We start from the raw sequence: 19,859 nt of genomic DNA on the forward strand, positions 1-19,859 counted from the left end.
TTGCTGACTCTGGTCCCAAGAACCTGAAGACCTCAGTGAGCAGAGTCCATTTCCACGTGGCCCTCTGGAAACCAGCCTGCTGGGCCTCTCTTCCTCTCTCCAACCTGCTGAGTTCCTGCATCCAAGTGGCTCCATCATAAAGGACCCTCTGCAATCAGCTGGCTTCTGACAGTGTATCTGATGGAGAAAGGGCAGGGCTCGCCTGGGGTGGGGCAAGGACCCACTCCCGCGCCCTGGGGGCTGCAGCACCAGCAACGGCTTAGGACACCAACCCTGGTCCTAGTGGTCGCTTGACAGAGATGCTGATCAGCTTTCTTGCACTTGTTTCTAACTTGCTGAACAATTAAGATTCGCGCAAAACAAGAGAAATTGAAGTTGGGTGGCCCCAAGGTTCTCGAATATATCGCTGCCATGCATCTGAGGGTCCCTGGCGGTGGGCGGCCCCTCTCCAGGATCTGGCGTGCGCTCCCTCAGTGGAAGCCAGCAGTGCTGTCATCTGGCACTGCTTTGTGGCCTCATTCTTCGAGGTTTCCCTAGCCTCACCTGGTTACTTTCTCTAATAGAGGCTCCAAGGCCTAGCGCTTCCGACGGAAATTAGGGGACACCTGGGACCCGTACTCCGATAACCGGGACTCTGGAGTAGGAGTCCAAAGAGGACCCAGCTGTGCTGCACTTCGGGGTTTTTGGAACCGCACTAGGTCCAAGCCTTTTGGGTGTGGGTGCGAGAGGAGGAGGCACGAGCAAACGCGGGGGCGTAAGGGTTAAGCCGCTCGCAGCGCCCACAGAGCCCGGTAGGGGGCGCGCGCCGGCGGGAACACGAGCGCGGGCGGACCTCCGCGGGCCTTAGGCGCCCGACGCCCCTGACGTCACCGCCCCGCGGTCGCCAGGGCGACGGCCTCATCAGTGCGCGCGTCAGAGCCGCCTGTCTCTTGGCAACCGCCCGATCTCCCGCTCTCCCTCCGCCTGGCGCTGAGCCACGCGTCGTTCCGGCGTCAAAACGACGTCAATGGGGCTGTATCAATCCAGCGCGCGGAGGGGCGGGGCAGGCGGGGGTGGGCCGGGGGTGGGCCGGGGGCGGGCCGGGGCGGCCGGGGGCGGGGCCCGAGGGGGCGGGGCGTGCGGCCGGGTGCGCGGCGCGGCCTCAGAGCTGACATGCGGCGAGGCCAGGCCGGAGGCACAGGCGGCAGCGGTGGAGATTCGAGCAGCAGGCGCCTGAGCCACGCGAGCGGCCGAGCGGTCGGCGGGGCCCGCGCGAGCGGCGTCCTAGCCTCGGTGCTCCGGGAGCGGCGGAGGTGAGGCGGCGGCCGGGGTGGCGCCGTGGGGCGCGGGGTAGGTGGCCGGGCTCCGGGCTCTATCTCCGGCGGCCCCGCGGGTGCGGGCCGGACGCCGCTCGTCCCGCGGCCGCCGTTTCCCCTTTGTTGTGGGGCGGCGGGAGCGGGTCCACGAACCACTCAGCGTGAGGGGCTCCAGGGTTCGGGATAGAACGACCGCGGGCGGCAGGGTACGCGCCCGTGGCGCAAGGGGTTCGGAAGGAGCCCGGCGCGGGAGCGGGGCCACACGCCCCGCGGGGCTAAGGTGGTTCGGGGGACTGGAATGGCACTGACCGCGGGGAGCGGGATACACGCCCGGCGGGACGGAAGCGCTCCAGGGGTCTGGATAAAGCCGACCGGGGGCGGGTGGGAGCGGGTCCGCGCGCCCCTCGGGGCTACGGGGTCCGGGCACCGGAGTGGAGCTGACCGCGGGCGGCGGGGCGGGCGGGTGTGGGGTCCGGTCGTCGCTGAGCTTCCTGCATCCGCAGGTGCCCGGAGCCATGGTGATCATGTCGGAGTTCAGCGCGGCCCCAGCGGGCGTGAGCCAGGGTCAGCAGAAGCCCCTCCGGGTGGGCTTTTACGATATCGAGCGGACCCTGGGCAAGGGCAATTTCGCGGTGGTGAAGCTGGCCCGGCATCGAGTCACCAAAACCCAGGTGCGTGGGGCGCGGGACCTACCTGGAGTGGACCCTCCCTGGGGTGGACCTGCCTGGGGGCAGCCAGCCGGGTGGGACCCCTGCCTGTAGGGTCCATCGTGTAAGGTCTGAACGCCGACAATTTTTAGTTTGGTAAAGAAGAAAAATGTTTTATATTATGATTGCATAATTGGTACGAATATTAGGGGGCAGCAAAGAGGATAATGATCTAATAACCCAGGGGTGCAGCGCTCTCTGTTCCAGAGCTAACGCCTTTCCAAGTGAGCCTGCAAAGACTTAGTACAATTATTTAACTTCGGCTATTTTAAGTAATATTAAAGGTTACTTTGGTTATTCCCCTCACCCTCCCCCCCATCCCAACTTTTTGTGACCTCTTGGGGACAAAGTGTTTTAGAAATTAACCTGCAAAAATGAAATGTTTAAATTAGGTTAAGTGAGAGGTTGTGTTGTTTTTTTTTAATAAAAAAACAAAATACCCTTTTTCTTTTTAAAAATCTATAGGTAGCAATAAAAATAATCGATAAAACACGCCTAGATTCAAGCAATTTGGAGAAAATATATCGTGAGGTTCAGATCATGAAGCTTCTGAATCACCCCCATATCATAAAGCTTTATCAGGTAAGGATCCAGTTTGCCTTTCTCTGTGACTTCATTTTTATGTCCAACAACCTAAGTCTGCAGTTTCTGGAGGCCGCCCCCCTCTCTTTGGGTATATGTGGGAGTCAGGGGGTTGGTTGTATAAGGTAAATAGATTGATTTCTGTAAGTGGTGAAGATTTACATATTTTCTTGCTTTGGGGTCATAATTGAGATTTGCTTCATGAAGATCTTATTTAGTACTGTGATTAGTTCCAGTTTTAAATGCATGGAGGTTCGATGTTGTTGCCTTTACTATGAAGCTAAACAACCAGATCTGTGTATTGACACAAGTCAAGTATTTAGTGTAGAAGGACAAATGCCAGTGAAACTAGACACTTCTGCCTGTGCAGATAATTATTAAACTTGCAGACCAGCTGCTTTTACCAGTTTTCATAAACTTACCTTTGCAAAGGCAGCAGTGAGCTCCTGTCTTCCCCATGTAAACTCCCATCAAAACGGAGATTTTGCCGTGGTGAGAGCAAGGAGCTTGCTATTTAATCCACACTAAGAACAGGCTTTACTCTGCCCCTTGGTTGGTTTGTTTTGTGACTTTATTTTTGTTCTCCTGTTGAAACTAATAAAGTATATCTTTGGAAAATAAGTGCTGGTTTAATTAGGACAGCAAAGCAATCTCTTACTTAGCGGCCACTTCTGTGACGAAGTGGTCTCGTGCTAGAGAATAAGTTCTTTGCAAATGCTCGCTATTTTGTCCAGTTGTGTTGGCTATAAGTTCCTTTTCATGACTCTCACAAAACCCCAAGAGACTGAAATGAATACGGGATGGTGGGAGTGTTTGTGCGGCTGGCAGGGCTAGGTGTACAGTGGGCAGGAGACAGGACTGTAATTGAAAGTTACCCCACGGAAGGCTCTTTGCTCAGTTAAAATGAAGGTAGAAGTTGTCATCGGGGCTGGTGTTCCAGAATGACAGTTTACTCATCACTGCTAAGTGTGGCACTCACATCACCTGTCACCTGCTCTCTGCTTTGTCACCTGCTCTCTGGCTTGTGTTTTGTTTCTGTTGTCATTTGTAAGTTGCCGCCGGCTTACGCCGTTTCCTCCTGGGTCACTGATGTCAGTGCCTGAGAAATGTGCCCAGCCTGTTTCCGCAGGAGTGGGCTGACCCCTGTCTGCTTTTGACTGAGTTGGAGGGATGAGCCAGAGTGTGGCTTCCTTGTCCTCCTGTCCCCGATGGCCCCTGTGTGGAGTAGCCCAGTTAGCGATGCCTTGACCACACGATCCAAGTGAGGACTTTCCTGGAGTGAACTTTCTTACTGCTGTGTGCTGCTCTAACTGTTCGGGACAGCAGTGATCGTTCTTACCCTGGCTTTGACATAGTATCTGATTTTCATCCAGCTGGCGCAGGCCCAGAACCTTGGTGAGACACTGAACTCTTTCCTTGAGGTTTTTTTTAAAACCTAAAACACATTCACTCTTCATTCTTTCTCCGTCTTTTTTTTTTCACTGAGAAAAGGAATGAACTCTTCACTCAGTTACACACATCGAGGGCAAAGGGCTATGAAAATTCTAGCTAAACTGCCTGGTATTTGCTTTGCTTTTCAGATTTACAGCACAAAGCAGTTGTGTTTATTCTTTTTAAAGGAATAACTATATTTTGAGCCCTGAAGAAATCTTTTTCTGTAAGAATGTATTATCTCTCTATCTCCCTTTTAAAATACCTGGATATGAGTTCGTTTTACTTTCAGTATAAATATTGGAATTTTACCTTGTTTCTTAATTATGTCTTAAATTCTTTTAAAACAATTTTTCAAAGTGAAAGAAAATTCTCACTCAGGAAGGGGCCCTTTAAGGTGTGCCCGACACTGGCTGTTGCAGCTGACACATGCTGAGTAGTTTTCTGTACACAGAGCAGACTGTTGTGGCTTACCTGGCAGAGCCGGCTTTTTGTGGCCTACTTAATCATGTTACCAACGCATGTGGGGAAGGGGTATTTGCCATCTATTATTCAGCCATGCTGGCTATTGGCTTGAATAATCTGCTGCCTGCTAGGCTTCTAGAAGAAAGCTCTAGCAGAACTCTCGAATCGCTTTTACTTCTGTAGCTGCCATAATCCTCTGGTGGGTGAGGCAAAGTGAGTTAAAACTACAACGTAGGAGAATTCGAATACACTTATACCTTTACTGAGCCAAGATATATCAGGACAGGCAGGCCAGTGAGGAATTCTCCTCTGACTTTGAAAAAAGTCTCTTGAATAGGAATCCCCTTATTTGTTTCTTTATTGCAGAAGTTTTTTTTTTTTGTTTTGTTTTTTTCTTTCCAAAAATAATGAATACACTCACCTGGAGAAGTTAATTCCCTGGGGTTCAGGTAGATTACTGATACCTTTGGTATGTTCTCTCTTCGTGTGGTTTAATGTTTAGGTCTTTATTTTTTAGGTAATGGAAACGAAGGATATGCTTTATATTGTCACTGAATTTGCAAAAAATGGAGAAATGTTTGGTAAGCCACACTTACTTTTAATACCTGTTGAAAACAAATGGTGCTCACTTGTCAGGAGTTGCTCCTCCAATGTTGGGGGCTACCCACCTTAACATTCCACAGCATTCTTCAGTCGTGCCCCAGACGGCGGCTGCACTGTGGATTTGGGAGCTATAATTTTGTTTTGTCGCTCCTCAGATTATTTGACTTCCAATGGGCACCTAAGCGAGGATGAAGCACGGAAGAAGTTCTGGCAGATTCTGTCGGCCGTGGAGTACTGCCACAGCCATCACATCGTGCACCGGGACCTTAAGACCGAGAATCTGCTGCTGGACGGCAACATGGACATCAAGCTGGCAGGTGAGGAGGGCACCCCCCGCATCCAGAAAACGCTGCCTTGTGGGAGGGGGGGCATGTGCAAGCCAGGGTCCTGGTGCTTTTTGCTTGTACACTTTTGAAACCGAGGCCCCTACTGTTATCATCACAACTTCATCATCTGTTTCTCCGTCTTTCAGACTTTGGATTTGGAAATTTCTACAAGTCAGGAGAGCCTCTGTCTACATGGTGTGGGAGCCCCCCATATGCGGCTCCAGAAGTCTTTGAGGGGAAGGAGTACGAAGGCCCCCAGCTCGACATCTGGGTAGGAGCCCTGTGCGCAGCGTGTTAGGTGCCAGCACCAGGAGGTGCGCACCAGTGAGGGCGTGAGGCGCTGACCGTGCTGTCTGCTTGTTTGCAGAGCCTTGGTGTTGTGCTGTACGTGCTCGTCTGCGGGTCTCTCCCTTTTGACGGGCCCAGCCTTCCAGCCCTGCGGCAGCGGGTGCTTGAGGGCCGGTTCCGAATCCCCTTCTTCATGTCTCGAGGTAGGTGTGCGCCGAGCCTTCTCCCGGGCAGGCGGGCAGGGGCTGATGGGGAACCTGGAATGGGAGTTTAGGAGGAGGAGTAGGTGGAGGAATTTATTTCCTGAAATGCCTGCTTGACTGTCTTCTGGGTCTGTGAGTCAGGCCGGTGTTCCTGTAGGGTGTTTACCTGCAAAAGAAACCCAACCCATGGGGTGTGTTTTGAGTGCCCTACTTATGGGCCGGACAGGTGCCTTCCTCTGAGGGTGTCTCCTGGAGCTGGCTGAAGGCTTGGTCTCTGGAGTCCCCGCCCAGTGCCCCCCGAGTCTCACCTGCTCACACTTGTGCTTTCCTCGTCCATTCAGTAAAGATGTCCACTGACTTGTGTAGTCACAGCAGAATGGGGAGGCTAAGTGGTCTCTGTAGGGACATTAGGAGGACTGTGTCCCACTCAGACCCACCCCTCAGTGGGGGGCATTCTTTGGTGGCTGGTCTGAGCCACCGGCCCAGGTCAGTGCTCCTGGCTTTGTTGGTCTTTAGAATGGTCACTTGTCTGATTGCTCACATGAAGGGAGCTCGTCCCCTGCAGGGCTGAGCTGGCAACCCGGTGGGTGGTGGGGACCGTGTGCACAGGCGGTCCGCATGGCTCAGTGCGCCTCCCTTGACCATCACCCAGACTGTGAGACGCTGATCCGCCGCATGCTGGTGGTGGACCCTGCCAAGCGCATCAGCATCGCCCAGATCCGGCAGCACAGGTGGATGCAGGCCGACCCTACCCTGCCACACACTCGCCCCACCAGCGCTGCGCTCAGCTACAACTCCAACCTGGGCGACTATGACGAGCAGGTGCTGGGCATCATGCAGACCCTCGGGGTGGACCGGCAGAGGACCGTGGAGGTGAGCGCTGCCCGTCCCTCCCCCACCTTGCTTGTTCTTGGGGGCGGGGGGGGCAGCTTTATCAGGAAAAGCAGTCAGTTGCTAGTTGAGTTAAAATGGGAACACGGGCTAATTTAAGGGCTAGCTTGTCCACTCTTCTAAAGGATATTCTGGGCCACCCAAGAATAACCCTGGGAACAGCCTTGTCAGGGAGCCTCAGTGACCCGAGGAGAAGTCCCGAATGCCACCTGCACATGGCTACCCTGCTGTTCCAGTCCTCTCTTCTGGCCTGGCTCTAACCTGCTTCTCCGCCTCTCTGCCTTTCCCAGTCACTGCAGAACAGCAGCTATAATCACTTCGCAGCCATTTATTACCTCCTCCTGGAGCGGCTGAAGGAATACCGCAATACCCCGCCGTCAGCCCGACCGGGCCCGGCCCGGCAGCAGAGGCCCAGGAGCTTGGATCACAGCAGTTTGGAGGTGAGGGGGGAACCTCCTAAAGCCCCACCCCTGTGTCCCCTGAGTTAGGAATCCCTGGCTCAGATGTGCCTGGGAGCCAGACAGAAGCTGAGCCCCTCTCCCCCTATTCATTTTGTCCCCCAATCCATTAAGCCCTGGGTGGGGGCAGGGGTTCCCCTGTGAACCCCAGACCAGAGGATGCATGGAGAAGAGGGGGTGCTAGTCATTCTGTTGGGGATCAGGCCCCACCTGTGGCCAGTTAACCCTGGTGCTGGCCTCTTGATGCCTCCCCTGGTCACTTCCGTATGCACAGCCTCGGAGGGAGGGTGCACGTGTCCTGAGCCTGGTCAGCTAGTGGCTGACACCTGCTAGTGCCAGAGTGAGGCCAGCATGGTCTCTCTTGGGATGATCGTGGTTATCTCAGAGCCACTGATAGCTTCTGTCCTTCCATGCTGGCTCACAGGTGCCTCAGGAAGGCCTCCCCGGTGATGCTTTCCGGTCCTCTCTCCTGTGCCCACAGCCCCAGACCTTGGGGCAGTCTATCCTGCAGGCCGAAATGGACTGTGACCTCCACAGCTCGCTCCAGGTGCGTGAGTGTCTGCGAAGGGCGGCGTCTGGGGCGGGGGCTCGTCTCATTCCCAGCGGTGGTGATGTCCCCATACCAGGTCACCCAGAGCCCCAGGGTCACTGCTTTATTTCCTTCCCGCTCAGCCCTTGCTCTTCCCTGTGGACACCAACTGCAACGGCGTGTTCCGGCATCGCTCGGTCTCCCCCAGCAGCCTGCTGGACACGACCATCAATGAGGAGGTCAGGCAGGGCCAGGGCCTGAAGGAGGAGCCAGAGGCGCAGAGACCCCTGCCTGGCAGCACGGTCCGGAGGCACACGCTGGCCGAGGTCTCCACCTTCTCCCCATGTATCCCTCCATGTAAGTGTCCACGTGGGCAGGAGCACAGCCTGGTGGGTGGGTTTACGGTTGGGACTACAAGGGGCTGATGCAAAACACACCTTTTGTGTTGGGTGGTTTCTTCTGATTATAGTTCTCGGATTTAACCCCCGAGGCCACAAGGATCACTCATAGACACTCCAGGAGGTCATTTGGTGGTGGGGACAGTGGGCGTTAGCTGCCCCCAGGTGCCAGGAGGACAGGTCCTCATCCCTGGCCCTTCTGTGTCTTTGGTCAGCTCCACATATCACCTGCAGCCAGGACTGCTGCGCTGGCTGGCTGTCAGGGCTCCCTGGCCTCTGCCTGTCACAAACTCCCACTCCCCCCAAGGATGAGGATAGATGTGGGGAAGACTGTACAGCCGTCTGCCTCTGTCAGTGGGCCTCGAGGGCTACCTAAGGGCCTGAGAGTCACTGCTGTGGGCATGGGGAATGCGACGTAGGTGCTGGTGGGTTGCATTGGCCATGGGGAGCCTGTGCCTCCCCCCACAAGAGCACCCTGCTCCTTCTGCAGGTATAGTCATCTCCTCGTCGGCGAGTCCTTCAGAAGGCACCAGCTCCGACAGCTGTCTGACCTTCTCGGCGGGGGATAGCCCAGCGGGGCTTAGTGGATGCCTGGCTGCTCAGGGGCTGGTGGGCACCTGCTCCCCACTCAAACTGGCCTCACCACTGCTGGGGGCCCAGTCTGCCACCCCGGTGCTGCAGGCGCAGGGGGCCCTGGGAGGAGCTGCCCTGCTCCCCGTCAGCTTCCAGGAAGGCCGGAGGGCTTCGGACACCTCACTCACTCAAGGTGACTTCCCCTTTCGCTCTCATTTCCACCTTCCCCTCCAGATGCCGTGTGGCCCTGGCAGGTGTCCCTTTGTCCTGGATGGCAGAGGTCCCCCCGTTCCCTCGCCGGGCCTGGGTGGAGCAGCAATGCTCCCTGGGCAGATTGAAGGTGCCACCGGGTTCTGGACAGCCTGGTGTCCTGGGACAAAGTCACCTGGCCTCTAGTGGCTGGTCTTAGGAGCTCAAGAGACACTTGGGTGCCAAGCAGCAGCTCCTGCCCTAGAGAGGGGTGGGATCAGGGAGGGACCCTCCACACCTGGCTGCCTGGGCTCCCACCAGGCCACCTAGGGCTTGGGGGCCCTGAGCTCCCTCCCTAGTTCCGTGGCACTGTTCGTGCCCTTCCACAGAGGATCTCAGTCTGCCCAGGTGCATGCCTATTCGGTGCTGGAACTGCTGCCCCAAACCAAACCTTAAAAGAAGATGACTTCCTAACCTTGCATGGGGGTGGGGAGGGGTCACGGAAAGTATTTAGATGACCAGAGAGCACCCTCAGCCCTGTAGAAAAGCATACCAGTCCTTTTTTCCATCATTTCCATGTTGCCCATTCCTCCTCCCCCCTCCCCTCCATCTGGGAACCCTAGCCAGCCTTGGGCTGCTGGTCCTGGGCTGGGGATGGAGGGCCATAGACCATCTTCGTCTGCCTCTCCCCAGGCCTGAAAGCCTTTCGGCAGCAGCTGAGGAAGAACGCGAGGACCAAAGGGTTTCTGGGCCTGAACAAGATCAAGGGGCTGGCTCGCCAGGTGTGCCAGCCTTCTTCCAGCCGGGCCACTCGGGGAGGCCTGAGCGCCTTCCAGCTGCCCGCTCAGAGCCCGGGCCTGCATGGCAGCGGGGCCAGCAGCCGGGAGGGCAGGAGCCTGCTGGAGGAGGTGCTGCACCAGCAAAGGTATGCCTGCTCTGCACTAGTTGCCCGTGACCTTGGTAGCACTCATGTCCATTGGGATTTCTTGAGCAACCTTGTTTCTTACGCTCCCCCTTCTCCATGTAATCAGATGAGTGTACCTTCCTACCCCCAAGTGTGGGGAGATCTGTGGGCCTTGTTCCCGCAGATGGTGGCAGAGGTGGGGAGCAGTCAGGTTTTGTCACTTTGAAGCCTGTAAGTGGGGGACGGAGGGGGGCATGAATAAGAATGTCACCTCTGGTTGGCATCTCTGAGCTGCTGTAGAAGCACGACAGAATGGAAATGTCAGGAATTGCTCAGGGGGTTAGTCACACACAGCATTCGTGTTCTGGGCAGCTCCAGCCAGCACCTCCACGGGGCGTGGAAACTCGGTGGTGTCTGAGCCTGGCCGGGTGGAATTTGTCGGGAGAAGCAGTGCTCAGAGCTGGCAGTGACCTGTTCCCCTCCCTGTTCCCCTCCCTGTTCCTCCTGTCCCTCCAGGTTGCTGCAGTTACAGCACCACCCAGCAGCCCCGCCTAGTTGCCAGCAGGCTCCCCAGCTGCCCCCAGTCCCGCTGGTCCTGGCCCCCTGTGACAGTGCCCTCCTTGTGTCGGGACTCCAGAAGGAGCTGGGGCTGGGGCCTGGCCCGCTGCTGCCACCCCACCTCCTCCAGTCCGGGGTCTCCCCGGTGGCCTCAGCGGCCCATCTCTTGGACACCCACCTGCACATCAGCTCTGCCACGGCACCCCTCCCTGCCGCCACACCCCTGCAGCCACACTTCGCCATGCTGCCCCCGGGTTTCGACCCCATGGGGCTGCCGCAGGGGGACTGTGAGATGGAGGACCTGACCTCAGGCCAGCTGGGCACGTTTGTCCTGGTGCAGTGAGGGCCACCACGCCACCCTCCTCCTGCATGGGCTGCCGACTCCTCGAAGCAATAATCTCAGAGTATGTGAAGGCGATTCTGGACTCAAAGCCAATAACTTCCGAGAAGCAAAACAAGCAATACGTTTGGTGTTTTGGCTTTTTTATTTTTGTTTTATTTTCTCCTTGCACTGAACAGCTGCTGCTGTGAGTAGGGACTGGAAAGTTTCTAAAGAAAAATAATAATTGAGGGTGTGTTGTGGGGGTGGGTGGACAGGAGGGAGAAAGAAGGAAGCGACAAGACAGAGGACAGGGCTGGCCCCGCTCACAGGCCAGCGCCACTGTGGGTCAGGGTGGCGGCAGGAGGGGACCATCAGCTCCCTCGTCCACGGGCGCGTCGGGTCATGGAGGGCATTGCCTTGGACAAAGCCACCGCGTGAGCCATGCACCGTGGGAGCAAGTGTGTGCATCTCCACCACGTGTGTGCACGTGCGGGGTTGAGTAGCATCCTTTTTTAATGAACAGTTCTCCACTTCCTGAAACATTTATGCTTCGAATGAAAGCTGTGAACTTTGTGCTTTATACATACGTTTTTAAAAAGCTCTAATGGCCAGCCCAGGAGAAGATAATCTGCAAATTCTTGGATTCTCTCCCCTGAAGTCAGAACACAGAGGATCACTTTTCCTTGTTTTAGATGGGGTTTTATGAACTGCTTGGTGGTCGGTTCCAGGAGTCTTCGGAGGAGCCACGAGAAAGAACCTCAAAGGGGCGGGTAGGCTCTGTCCCGGCACTTGGCACAGGGCTGGGTGCCTGCGAGGGAAGTTGCCTCCTGCCGCACATCTGATTTCCGCTGCTAATTACGTTTTTACGCATTTCATCAGGGTCCAAAAAGAACAACTGACTGGGGGATGTGCAATATAGTGAGGCTGGGACTGGGACAGTAGGCGGTGACTGTCTGCACTCACCGGTCACCGTCGGTGGACAGCCCACCTTCCCCAGGCCCGTACCTGTTAGGCTTTCGTTCAAGAAAATGAAATGAGAGGTCAGGTCATTGTTGTTCAAGCTTTGTTCCTTTTTAAGCAAATACTGTATATGTGTACAAATAGACAGACACTACTTATTTTTTATATTTTTTACTACACCTTTGTGTTCCTGGTTTCAATTCCCTTCTGGCAATGTTACAAAGTGCTACACCAGGTCCGTGTGGAGGAGGGAGACAAGATGCCCTTACCTGGCAGGTAGACCAGGTGGTGACTCAGGTGGCTGTGGGCCTCTGAGTGAAGGGAGGACGTAGCCGCGTGCTCCCTCTGCCTGGTCAGCACTGGTCCTTTACCCCCAGGTGCCTTCAGCTCCCTTGGCTCTTACACCCTCAGTATTAACAAGTAATGACGGCAGGGGAAGGTCGGCATTTCTAAAGCCAAAGATCACCGGAGTTTCTGGAGGGCGGGGAGGCGGTGGCCCAGAGAGGACACGGTCCCTGCTGGCCTTGTGTCTGCGTCTGCCCAGCTTGCTGCTACCGTCCCTCCTGCCACCACTGCTGCTGCTCTGTGGCTGCTTCAATGATTGGGGCAAAGGACTGTCCTTGCGCCTGGCCACTGAGAACTCCCCGAGGCCTCCACTGACTTGTAAGGAAGGTTGGGGACTGAGAGAACCTGGGGTCGTGGGCCTTTGCTTCCTCGCAGGGACAGCAGCACGTGGAGTCCAGCACAGAACCAGTTTCCCTTTTGAAGATCAGTTCTGTTCTAACCCAGAGATCAAAGGCCTCAGAACAATGACAAGCACTTTACTGTCACCGTGGTTTTCTTTCTCGTTGCTGTAAGTCAAGGTGTGTGTCTTGTTTAAGTGTGTGTGACGTGTGTTTTATAGGTTCCTTCACAGTGCTGTTCCCGAATGAATGCAGTAGCCTGTTCAAAGGCACTATGTGATCTGATTAAGATGTATATGGTTTGGTTAGTTTTTTGTTTTTTTTTTTACTATAACTGAATTATTTTGTTTCTTATGTTAACATGACAAATGTATGCCAAATGATTAGTGGATGTATGTTTTTTAATTTAATATTTAAATAAAATATTGGGGGGAAAACCTTGACTTTTTCCCGTGGCTCTCTGTGGGCGTACCTTCCGGCCGCTTCACTAAGAGGCCAAGTCCTCCAGGCTCATTGACGGCTCAGATCGTAAAGAAGAGGGCCTGGTGCCAACTCCTGCATTCAGCCTGGCCGCAAAGAACTGGCAGCACCTAGCTGCAGACGCCACTCCCCTCGCCTGGCAGTGGTGTGGTCAGGGTACAGAGAGGAGCGGCCTGAGGTTGGCATTGAGGGTGTGTGCTAGGCCTCGCAGGTTCTCAGGCCCCTTTTCGGGGGGGCGGGGGGTGGGCGGTGGGCAGGCTCTGTTAATCCACTGAACCTCTAAACACCCACGTCTGTTCACAGCTGGTTCTTCCCAGGCACCATTCACTCTATTTCCTCTTAATGGTCTCTGAATCTACTTGTGAGTCAGGGATTTGGAAGACGGACAGCCAGACTTTCTGGTCTGTTCAAGTTGGCTTTGCCACCTTCTAGCAGTAGGGCAGACATGGCCACCTAAACAACAAAGGATCCTCTTCATCCTGCACCTGGAAAATATTTTCTGGTTAAAGTTTTCAACTTTTTCTCACCCATTTGGATGGTCATTACAAAAAAAAAAAAATAAGCGTTGGTGAGGGAAATATTGGAACTTCCGTGTGCTGCTGGTTGGAGACAGTCTGGCTGTTCCGTAGCAAGTTAACAGAATCACCATATGGCCCAGCAATCCCACTTCTGGGCACAGACACACTGGAACTGAAAGCAGGGGTGCGGATAGATCCTGCACACCTTTGTTCATGGCAGCATTAGTCACAACAGCCAAGGGGTGGAATCGCCCCAGTGTCCGTCCGAGGATGACTAGATCAGCAGATGTGGTCCATGCACACAATGGGATGGTATTCAGCCTTAAAAAGGAAATTCTGACGTACTACATGGAGAAGCCTGGAGGGCATCGTGCTCAGGACACAAGTCAGGCACAAAAGGACAAATGCTGTGTGATTCCGCTTACCTGAGGCCCTAGAGGAGTCACTCCGAGGGACAGAAACTAGAGTGGCAGAGTTTCTTTTTGGGAGGGTGGAAAGTTCTGGAGGTGGATGGTGGTGATGGTTGCACAACAGTGTGCATGTACCTAATGCCACGGACCTGTGCACTTAAAAAAGGGTTGAGATGGTAGATTTTGTATTATGTGTATTTTATTACAATGAAAAGAAGGTCCTTTGGGGAGAAATGCTCAGGGATGCACAGCAGCTTCCTCCTGAGAGCCGGGCTCCGGGGTGAGGGCTGAGTGAGCGAAAGCATGGAGAGGCACCTGTAGGAGGCAGATGCGCAGGGCATTTGTGAAAACTCAGAATATGTTTCCAACCCTGTATATGTGGGATGACAAGCCTGAGCGTTGCTTAAATGCAGCCAATGGGTCTGAGAGGCCAGTGGGATCTCATAGTTTTGGGGAGGAGGCCCAGCCAATGAGGAGGGTTGTTGTCAGTTAGGGCTATTTGATTGACAACAGTTACAACGTCATATATCTGAGCTGTGGCTCTAAGTACCTTGAGGGACTGTGGGGTGGGCTTCTGACAGGAAGGCCAAGCAGACAACGCACACCCAGGAATGCTCACTGACCCACACAGCCCTCGGCCTCTTGGTGACCACAGCCTGGAGAGCGGGCCTAGGCTCTGCTTGCTGTGAAGAATAAAGGGAAATCCAGTTACTGTTTGGGATGTAGAGTCTTGTAAACTAGGAAGAACTTGATGTGTATCTTGACTCCTGAAGTAGATGGCCCGCTCCTGTGGGGCCCATCGGATCACATCCCCCACCCAGCACCGAGCTCCCTTGGGCACATAGCTGGGAGCTAAGGGACTCCGTGTTCACCTGCTCGGTTCTTCTGGGGCTTACGGTGTGTCACGATGGGTGTTATCATCATCATTACTAATAAATACCACTTCTTAGAATTCTCAGTTGGAAATTTATACCCTGCTCAGGGAGCCTTGCAGGGACCTTGCGGGATGCGGGCATGCCGTCCCAGGCTTATTGGTCTGCTCTCCCGCAGTTGAAGAGGGGCCAGTGTGACTGTGGGATTCAGTGTGGCCATGGGACTCGGCGGGCCAGCCGTGTGTTAAGCGATCCCCTCTCTGGGCCCCACCACCTGCGTCTCGCTCTGCCAACATCTCTGCCGTGGATGACCGCACCTGCCGGGCATTTCACAAGCTGTTGACACTGGATGTGTCCGTTCCTGTCGGGGTGTGGCAAGGCTGAGCATGCGATGGCACCTCCCTCTGCACATGACCACACGTGGCGGGCACTTGGGGATTCTGAGCGTTTCTTCCCCTGATGCCTCTGTTGAGGGCCGGGGTACAGCCTGGGGTAGGGACCGCTGCAGACCAAGTGGCTGCCTGAGTCCTGGCTAGTGCAGGTGGAGCGGACCCCAGCGGGCCCGACACCCAGGGGAGCACGTGTGGCCCTTTCGCTGCGGGATCATGGGTCATGTGTGCTGGTGCGCACCCTGCTTTCAGGAGGAAGTCCTTCTGGACGTCCAGAGATGTGGTTGCTCGAGACTGAGACCCACTTCTGGGGGCGGGGGGAGCGGCGGGGGGAGGGGCCCTGGGACAGCGAGGATGGAGCGTGAGGGTCGTTCCAGGCGGAGATGAGGCTCACCTCACTCAGAGGCAGGAACCGAATCTGAGTTAAGAGGAACTGACTTGTTTGGGGTGGAAGCAAAAGTGTTGGCCTATTGGGTTTCCTTCCAGAATAATACCGGGTGTTTCTGTGGTCAGGGCAGGGTGCACACGGCTGTCCCGTGGCATGGCCTTCGATCTTGGCGGAGGGTCTCAAAGAGTGAACCCAGGGTGGAGAGTTCTTTAGGGGACCCCCAAGGTTTCCAAGGTCTGGTTGGGGGCCACTGTCCAGGCTGAGAGACGAGAACAAGAAGCCGAGGGGCCTGGAATCGGGGCTCAGGGTTGTGTAGCTGAGAGGGCAGTGGAGGGGGAGAGAGGGAGGGAAAGAAGGAGAGGAGGGGGAAGTGAGCCTGTGCAACTCCTCTCCTCAGGGGAAGTCCTGGGGTCTCAGTGTGACTCACTCCTCCAGTGATCATTGTTTCACTCCTTCGAAGGTGATCTCTGTAAGAAATAGAAAGGACTTCAGCGTTCAGGAAGCCCAGCTGGCCGGAGGGCTCTGTTCCCCTTTGCGTTGAGAGCTGTGTGGTGGGCCGAGGCCATGAAACCAGGCCAGCTGGCTGCCCGGTGGGCGGGCTTTGGGTTTTTGTTGTGGTTGTTAAATCCGAGGAGAAGTATGTTTCTCCTTCACAGAGTACGTCTATTTCCAGCAAGCGAGGGGCTCAGTGAGGGCCCGGGTCCCCAGGGCCACTGGACTGAAGACAGAAGGCTGTGAGGGACAGAGGATGTGAGCCCCCCAGAAACCGCAGACCCCAGAACAAACCAGCCTGCGGAGGAGTCGTTGGCATACAGTAAAGCGCACCCGTCCTAAGGGAATAGTTCAATGAGGTTTGACAACCTACAGGCCTCTGTGACCACCACCACAGCCAACACTCAGGACGTCTTGTCACCCTGAAAGCTGGGCCTCGGCGAAGGACCCTTCCCGCTCTCCTGGCACCAGGCAGCTGTTGGCCTGCTCTCTGTCACTGTGGATTAGTTTGCATTTTCTAGAATTTTCTACGAATGGTCACGATGTGTGTCTGGCATCTTTCATCGGCGTAATTGGGTGGAGACTTGCCCAGGTGTTGCATGTATCGCTGGCTGAGTCGTTTTTATTGCTGAGTCATGTTCCACGGTGTGGATGGGCCAGACTCGGCTTAGCCACCCACCTGCCGATGGCTGTTGTGGTTGTTTCCAGTTTGGAGCTTTTGCAAATGAGCTGCTGTGACCCTTGGTGTGTGAGTCTTTGTGTGGCCCTGTTTCATTTCTCGTGGGTAACAGGTGGAACAATGGCTGCATCGTGAGGAATAACAGCCACTAACTTCGTACGAAGCTGCCACACCGTCACCAGGGTGGCTGCAGCAGGTCATGCCCCTCCCACGGTGTCTGAGTCCAGGCGCCCCTCATCCTCACAGCACTGGGCAGTGCCGGTCTCTGGCCATCCTAGCAGCTCTGTAGCACTGTCTTCCCATGAGTTCACATTTTCTTGGTGACCAGTGATGCTGAACATCTTTTTATGTGTGTATTGGCCATTCTATTTTCCAAGTTTATTTAAGTCTTTGGCAATTTTTACTGGGTTTTTAAAATTCTTATTAGTGAGTTGTAGGAGTTCTTTATATATTCTTTGTCATATATGTGTGTATATACATACATACTATATGTATACACACATGTACGTATACATATATAACACATATATACACATGCCTTCCTATATAATAAAAGGCTAATATGCAAATTGTCCCCTCGACCAGGAGTTCAACAGGGGAGTTCAACCAGAGTTCGACTAGGGGCCCGGGGCCGACCAACCGCCCTCGGCCCCTCCCCCTGGCCAGCCGCGCCCCCAATCAGCTCCCCCACCCCAATTGGGGGTGGGGCCAGCTGGAGCCCACCCGTGGGCCTCTAAAACCTATATAAATAGATATATATACACATATATCTGTATGTATATGTACACACACACACACACACACACAGAATATTTCTCCCATTGGTGGTTTGCCTTTCTTTTTTTAAAAAAAAATATATTTTTATTGATTTCAGATAGAAAGGGAGAGAAAGATAGAAACATCAATGATGAGAGGGAATCATTGATCGGCTACCTCCTGCACACCCCCTACTGGGAATCGAGCCCGCAATCCGAGCATGTGCCCTTGACCGGAACCCAGAACCTGGGACCCTTCAGTTCGCAGGCCGATGCTCTGTCCACTGAGCCAAACCAGCTAGAGCACTGCCTTTCGTTTGAAGAGTGGAGTTGAAGGTTTTCATTTTTATAAAGTCCACTTTACTATTTTATCTTGCATGGTTAGTGCTTTCTGCGTCCTATCTACAAAATCTCTGTCTACCCCAATGTTGAGAAGATCTATGTTCTCAGAGGTTTGGGATAGTGATTCTGTCTTAATTACTCCTTGGGTCTTCATGGAGAGGGAGGTGTGTCCACTTCCCAATGGTCAGACTCTGGACATACAGCCACACCTCGCTGTGGACTTCCATGAAGCTGCCCACTTTTATCATGTTTTGTAGAGCAGTGATCATATAAGATTTATTTTTAAGATACCAATAGCCACAAAAATTTGAAAACCAAGAACTAACCCAAAAGCCTGAGTTGACGGATGCGGAGATAAAGAGTGAGCACCAGTGAGTTCGCTTTTCCATAAGCTCCACGCCTGGCACTAGGGCTGCCCGTTCCACATGAGGGACTTCGCTTGAGCAGTCAGCTGTGGATGGAGACAGCGGCTCCCTGGCCACGCTCCCTACCATGCCTGCCTGTAACCTCTCCAGCCCTTCCTTCTGCCTGCCCCGCGGATCACAGCAGCACGTGCCCCAGGCTGTCTAAGGACCAGTGACAGCAGGCACGGGCGGAATGTGTCCCTGGGGACTCCGGGCAACAGGAGCTGCTGTTTTTATTATGAAGGTTGTCCCTATCATTTGCAACCCGGATGCCAATGTGTGTTTCAACCCCTGCCTGATGGGGAAGGCAGGGCCCAGAGGTCTGGGGCTGGTGTTTCAGCCTGGGTCAGGGGAGCCTGGCTCCCAGCCCTGGTCCCTGGACAGACCTGCTGACCCTCTTCTCTTGCTGAGCAACCAGAAGACCCCAAAGAGCAAGTGGGGGAGAGAAGGGGATCCTGGGGTGGGGCATAGGGGTAGCCTTCCCCATGCGTGGGCCACCTCAGCCTCCAAGCTGCAAAGCCTCCGCAGGCACACCAGGGCCAGCCAGGTTCTCGAGTCAGCTCAGCCCGGCACCCCACCAACCCCAACCCCAACCCCCACCCCCGGGCATCGAGCCAGCTGATAGGCTCTGCTACCCAGTGGGACGTCGTTGGTGGAAGTTGATAGCTGGATGGCAGGTCCAGGTGCCCACCTGGCAGGGGCCTGGAGTCCTGCTGCCGGCACCCAGGAGCTCTCCAGACCCCTGGGCTCTGCCCATACCTCCCCCCCCCAACCCCCCCTCACCTCCCCTGTGCTCCTTGCTGTGGGCAGGCTGTGCTGTGGCATCTGGGCCAGTGCATTTAAGACATTTAATGGGCGAGTTCCCTCTCTGTATGGGGTATAATTAATTTTCCTGAAATAGGCACGCCAGCCCAATAGTCTTTGCTGTCTGAGTCAGGCGGTGATTATCGCCTCTCATGGGCACCGTGTGCCGTCGGCCGCTGGGAATTCAGGGCACACACAGCTGCCAGCCCTGCTGGGATGGTGCAGGGAGAGGTCAAGGGCAGGCCAGAGGTCAGGGGCGCTGCCCACCATACGCACTCTGCCCGGAAGCCTCAGGGACCAAGAGGCACATGCAGTTCCCAGTTGCAGGGTTGGTGCCAAGAGTGACATGGCAGGTCACAAGGCTGGTGGCTGGAGGGACAGGGGAGCAGTAAAGCTTGGCCTTTGTGAATAGAATGCAAAGTGGGTCCTGGGGGGTGGGGGGATGTATCCCAACATGCACCCCAGCAGTGGTGGCAGGAGAAAGACCCTCAGGACCCAGTGATGTTGGGGCTGGTCACAGCCTTGGGCTGGACACAGCTGGTAGCAAGTGGTCCAAGCAGGATGCGGCGAAGGGGTGGCAGGCAAAGCTGATGTTTGAGGCCCAAGGTATTTATTTTGATGTAAGCAAGTTAGGCTAAAGCAGGGGTGGGCAAACTTTTTGACTTGAGGGCCACAATGGGTTCTTAAACTGGACTGGAGGGCCGGAACAAAAGCATGGATGGAGTGTTTGTGTGAACTAATATAAACTCAAAGTAAAGGAGCGGAGGGGAGAGCAAGAGAACCGGATAGAACAGCCGGATCCGGCCCACGGGCCGTAGTTTGCCCACGGCTGGTAAAGTCACCAGGATGGACCATAAATCCAACAGGACTGGTGACCTCGTAAGAAGAGGGACATTAGGGCACTCGTGGAGGGAAGCAGGTTGTGTGAAAACAGAGGCAGAGATTGGGGTGATGCTGCCAC

The 19,859-nt window shown here is 54.9% G+C and overlaps 1 protein-coding gene across 2 annotated transcripts; it reads left to right on the forward strand.

The window, feature by feature from the left end:
• Nucleotides 1-1,143: 1,143 nt before the first annotated feature.
• Nucleotides 1,144-13,385, forward strand: SIK1 (salt inducible kinase 1). 2 transcript variants are annotated; one of them, XM_080654594.1, is made up of 15 exons: nucleotides 1,144-1,292; nucleotides 1,799-1,966; nucleotides 2,468-2,584; nucleotides 4,998-5,061; nucleotides 5,239-5,400; nucleotides 5,556-5,680; nucleotides 5,777-5,900; nucleotides 6,553-6,773; nucleotides 7,082-7,231; nucleotides 7,674-7,796; nucleotides 7,922-8,135; nucleotides 8,667-8,942; nucleotides 9,632-9,863; nucleotides 10,359-10,588; nucleotides 11,098-13,385. In XM_080654594.1, the coding sequence occupies exons 2-15, from the start codon at nucleotides 1,811-1,813 to the stop codon at nucleotides 11,223-11,225; spliced, it is 2,322 nt and encodes a 773-aa protein (XP_080510720.1). In that variant the 5' UTR covers nucleotides 1,144-1,292; nucleotides 1,799-1,810; the 3' UTR covers nucleotides 11,226-13,385. The 2 variants fall into 2 exon arrangements, with proteins under 2 accessions (XP_080510720.1, XP_080510719.1); XM_080654593.1 differs by lacking the exon at nucleotides 11,098-13,385 and having other exon boundaries at nucleotides 10,359-10,949.
• Nucleotides 13,386-19,859: the final 6,474 nt, after the last annotated feature.

This window comes from Plecotus auritus, assembly GCF_963455305.1.
Source record: "Plecotus auritus genome assembly, chromosome: 2".
NCBI classification, from domain to species: domain Eukaryota; kingdom Metazoa; phylum Chordata; class Mammalia; order Chiroptera; family Vespertilionidae; genus Plecotus; species Plecotus auritus.

Coding starts and splice junctions, on each gene's coding strand:
- SIK1 (XM_080654593.1), top strand. CDS start 1,811: ATGGTGATCATGTCGGAGTTCAGCGCGGCCCCAGCGGGCGTGAGCCAG. Junction 5,681..5,776: donor GCCCCCAGCTCGACATCTGG/GTAGGAGCCCTG, acceptor GCTTGTTTGCAG/AGCCTTGGTGTTGTGCTGTA. Junction 9,864..10,358: donor GAGGTGCTGCACCAGCAAAG/GTATGCCTGCTC, acceptor CTGTCCCTCCAG/GTTGCTGCAGTTACAGCACC.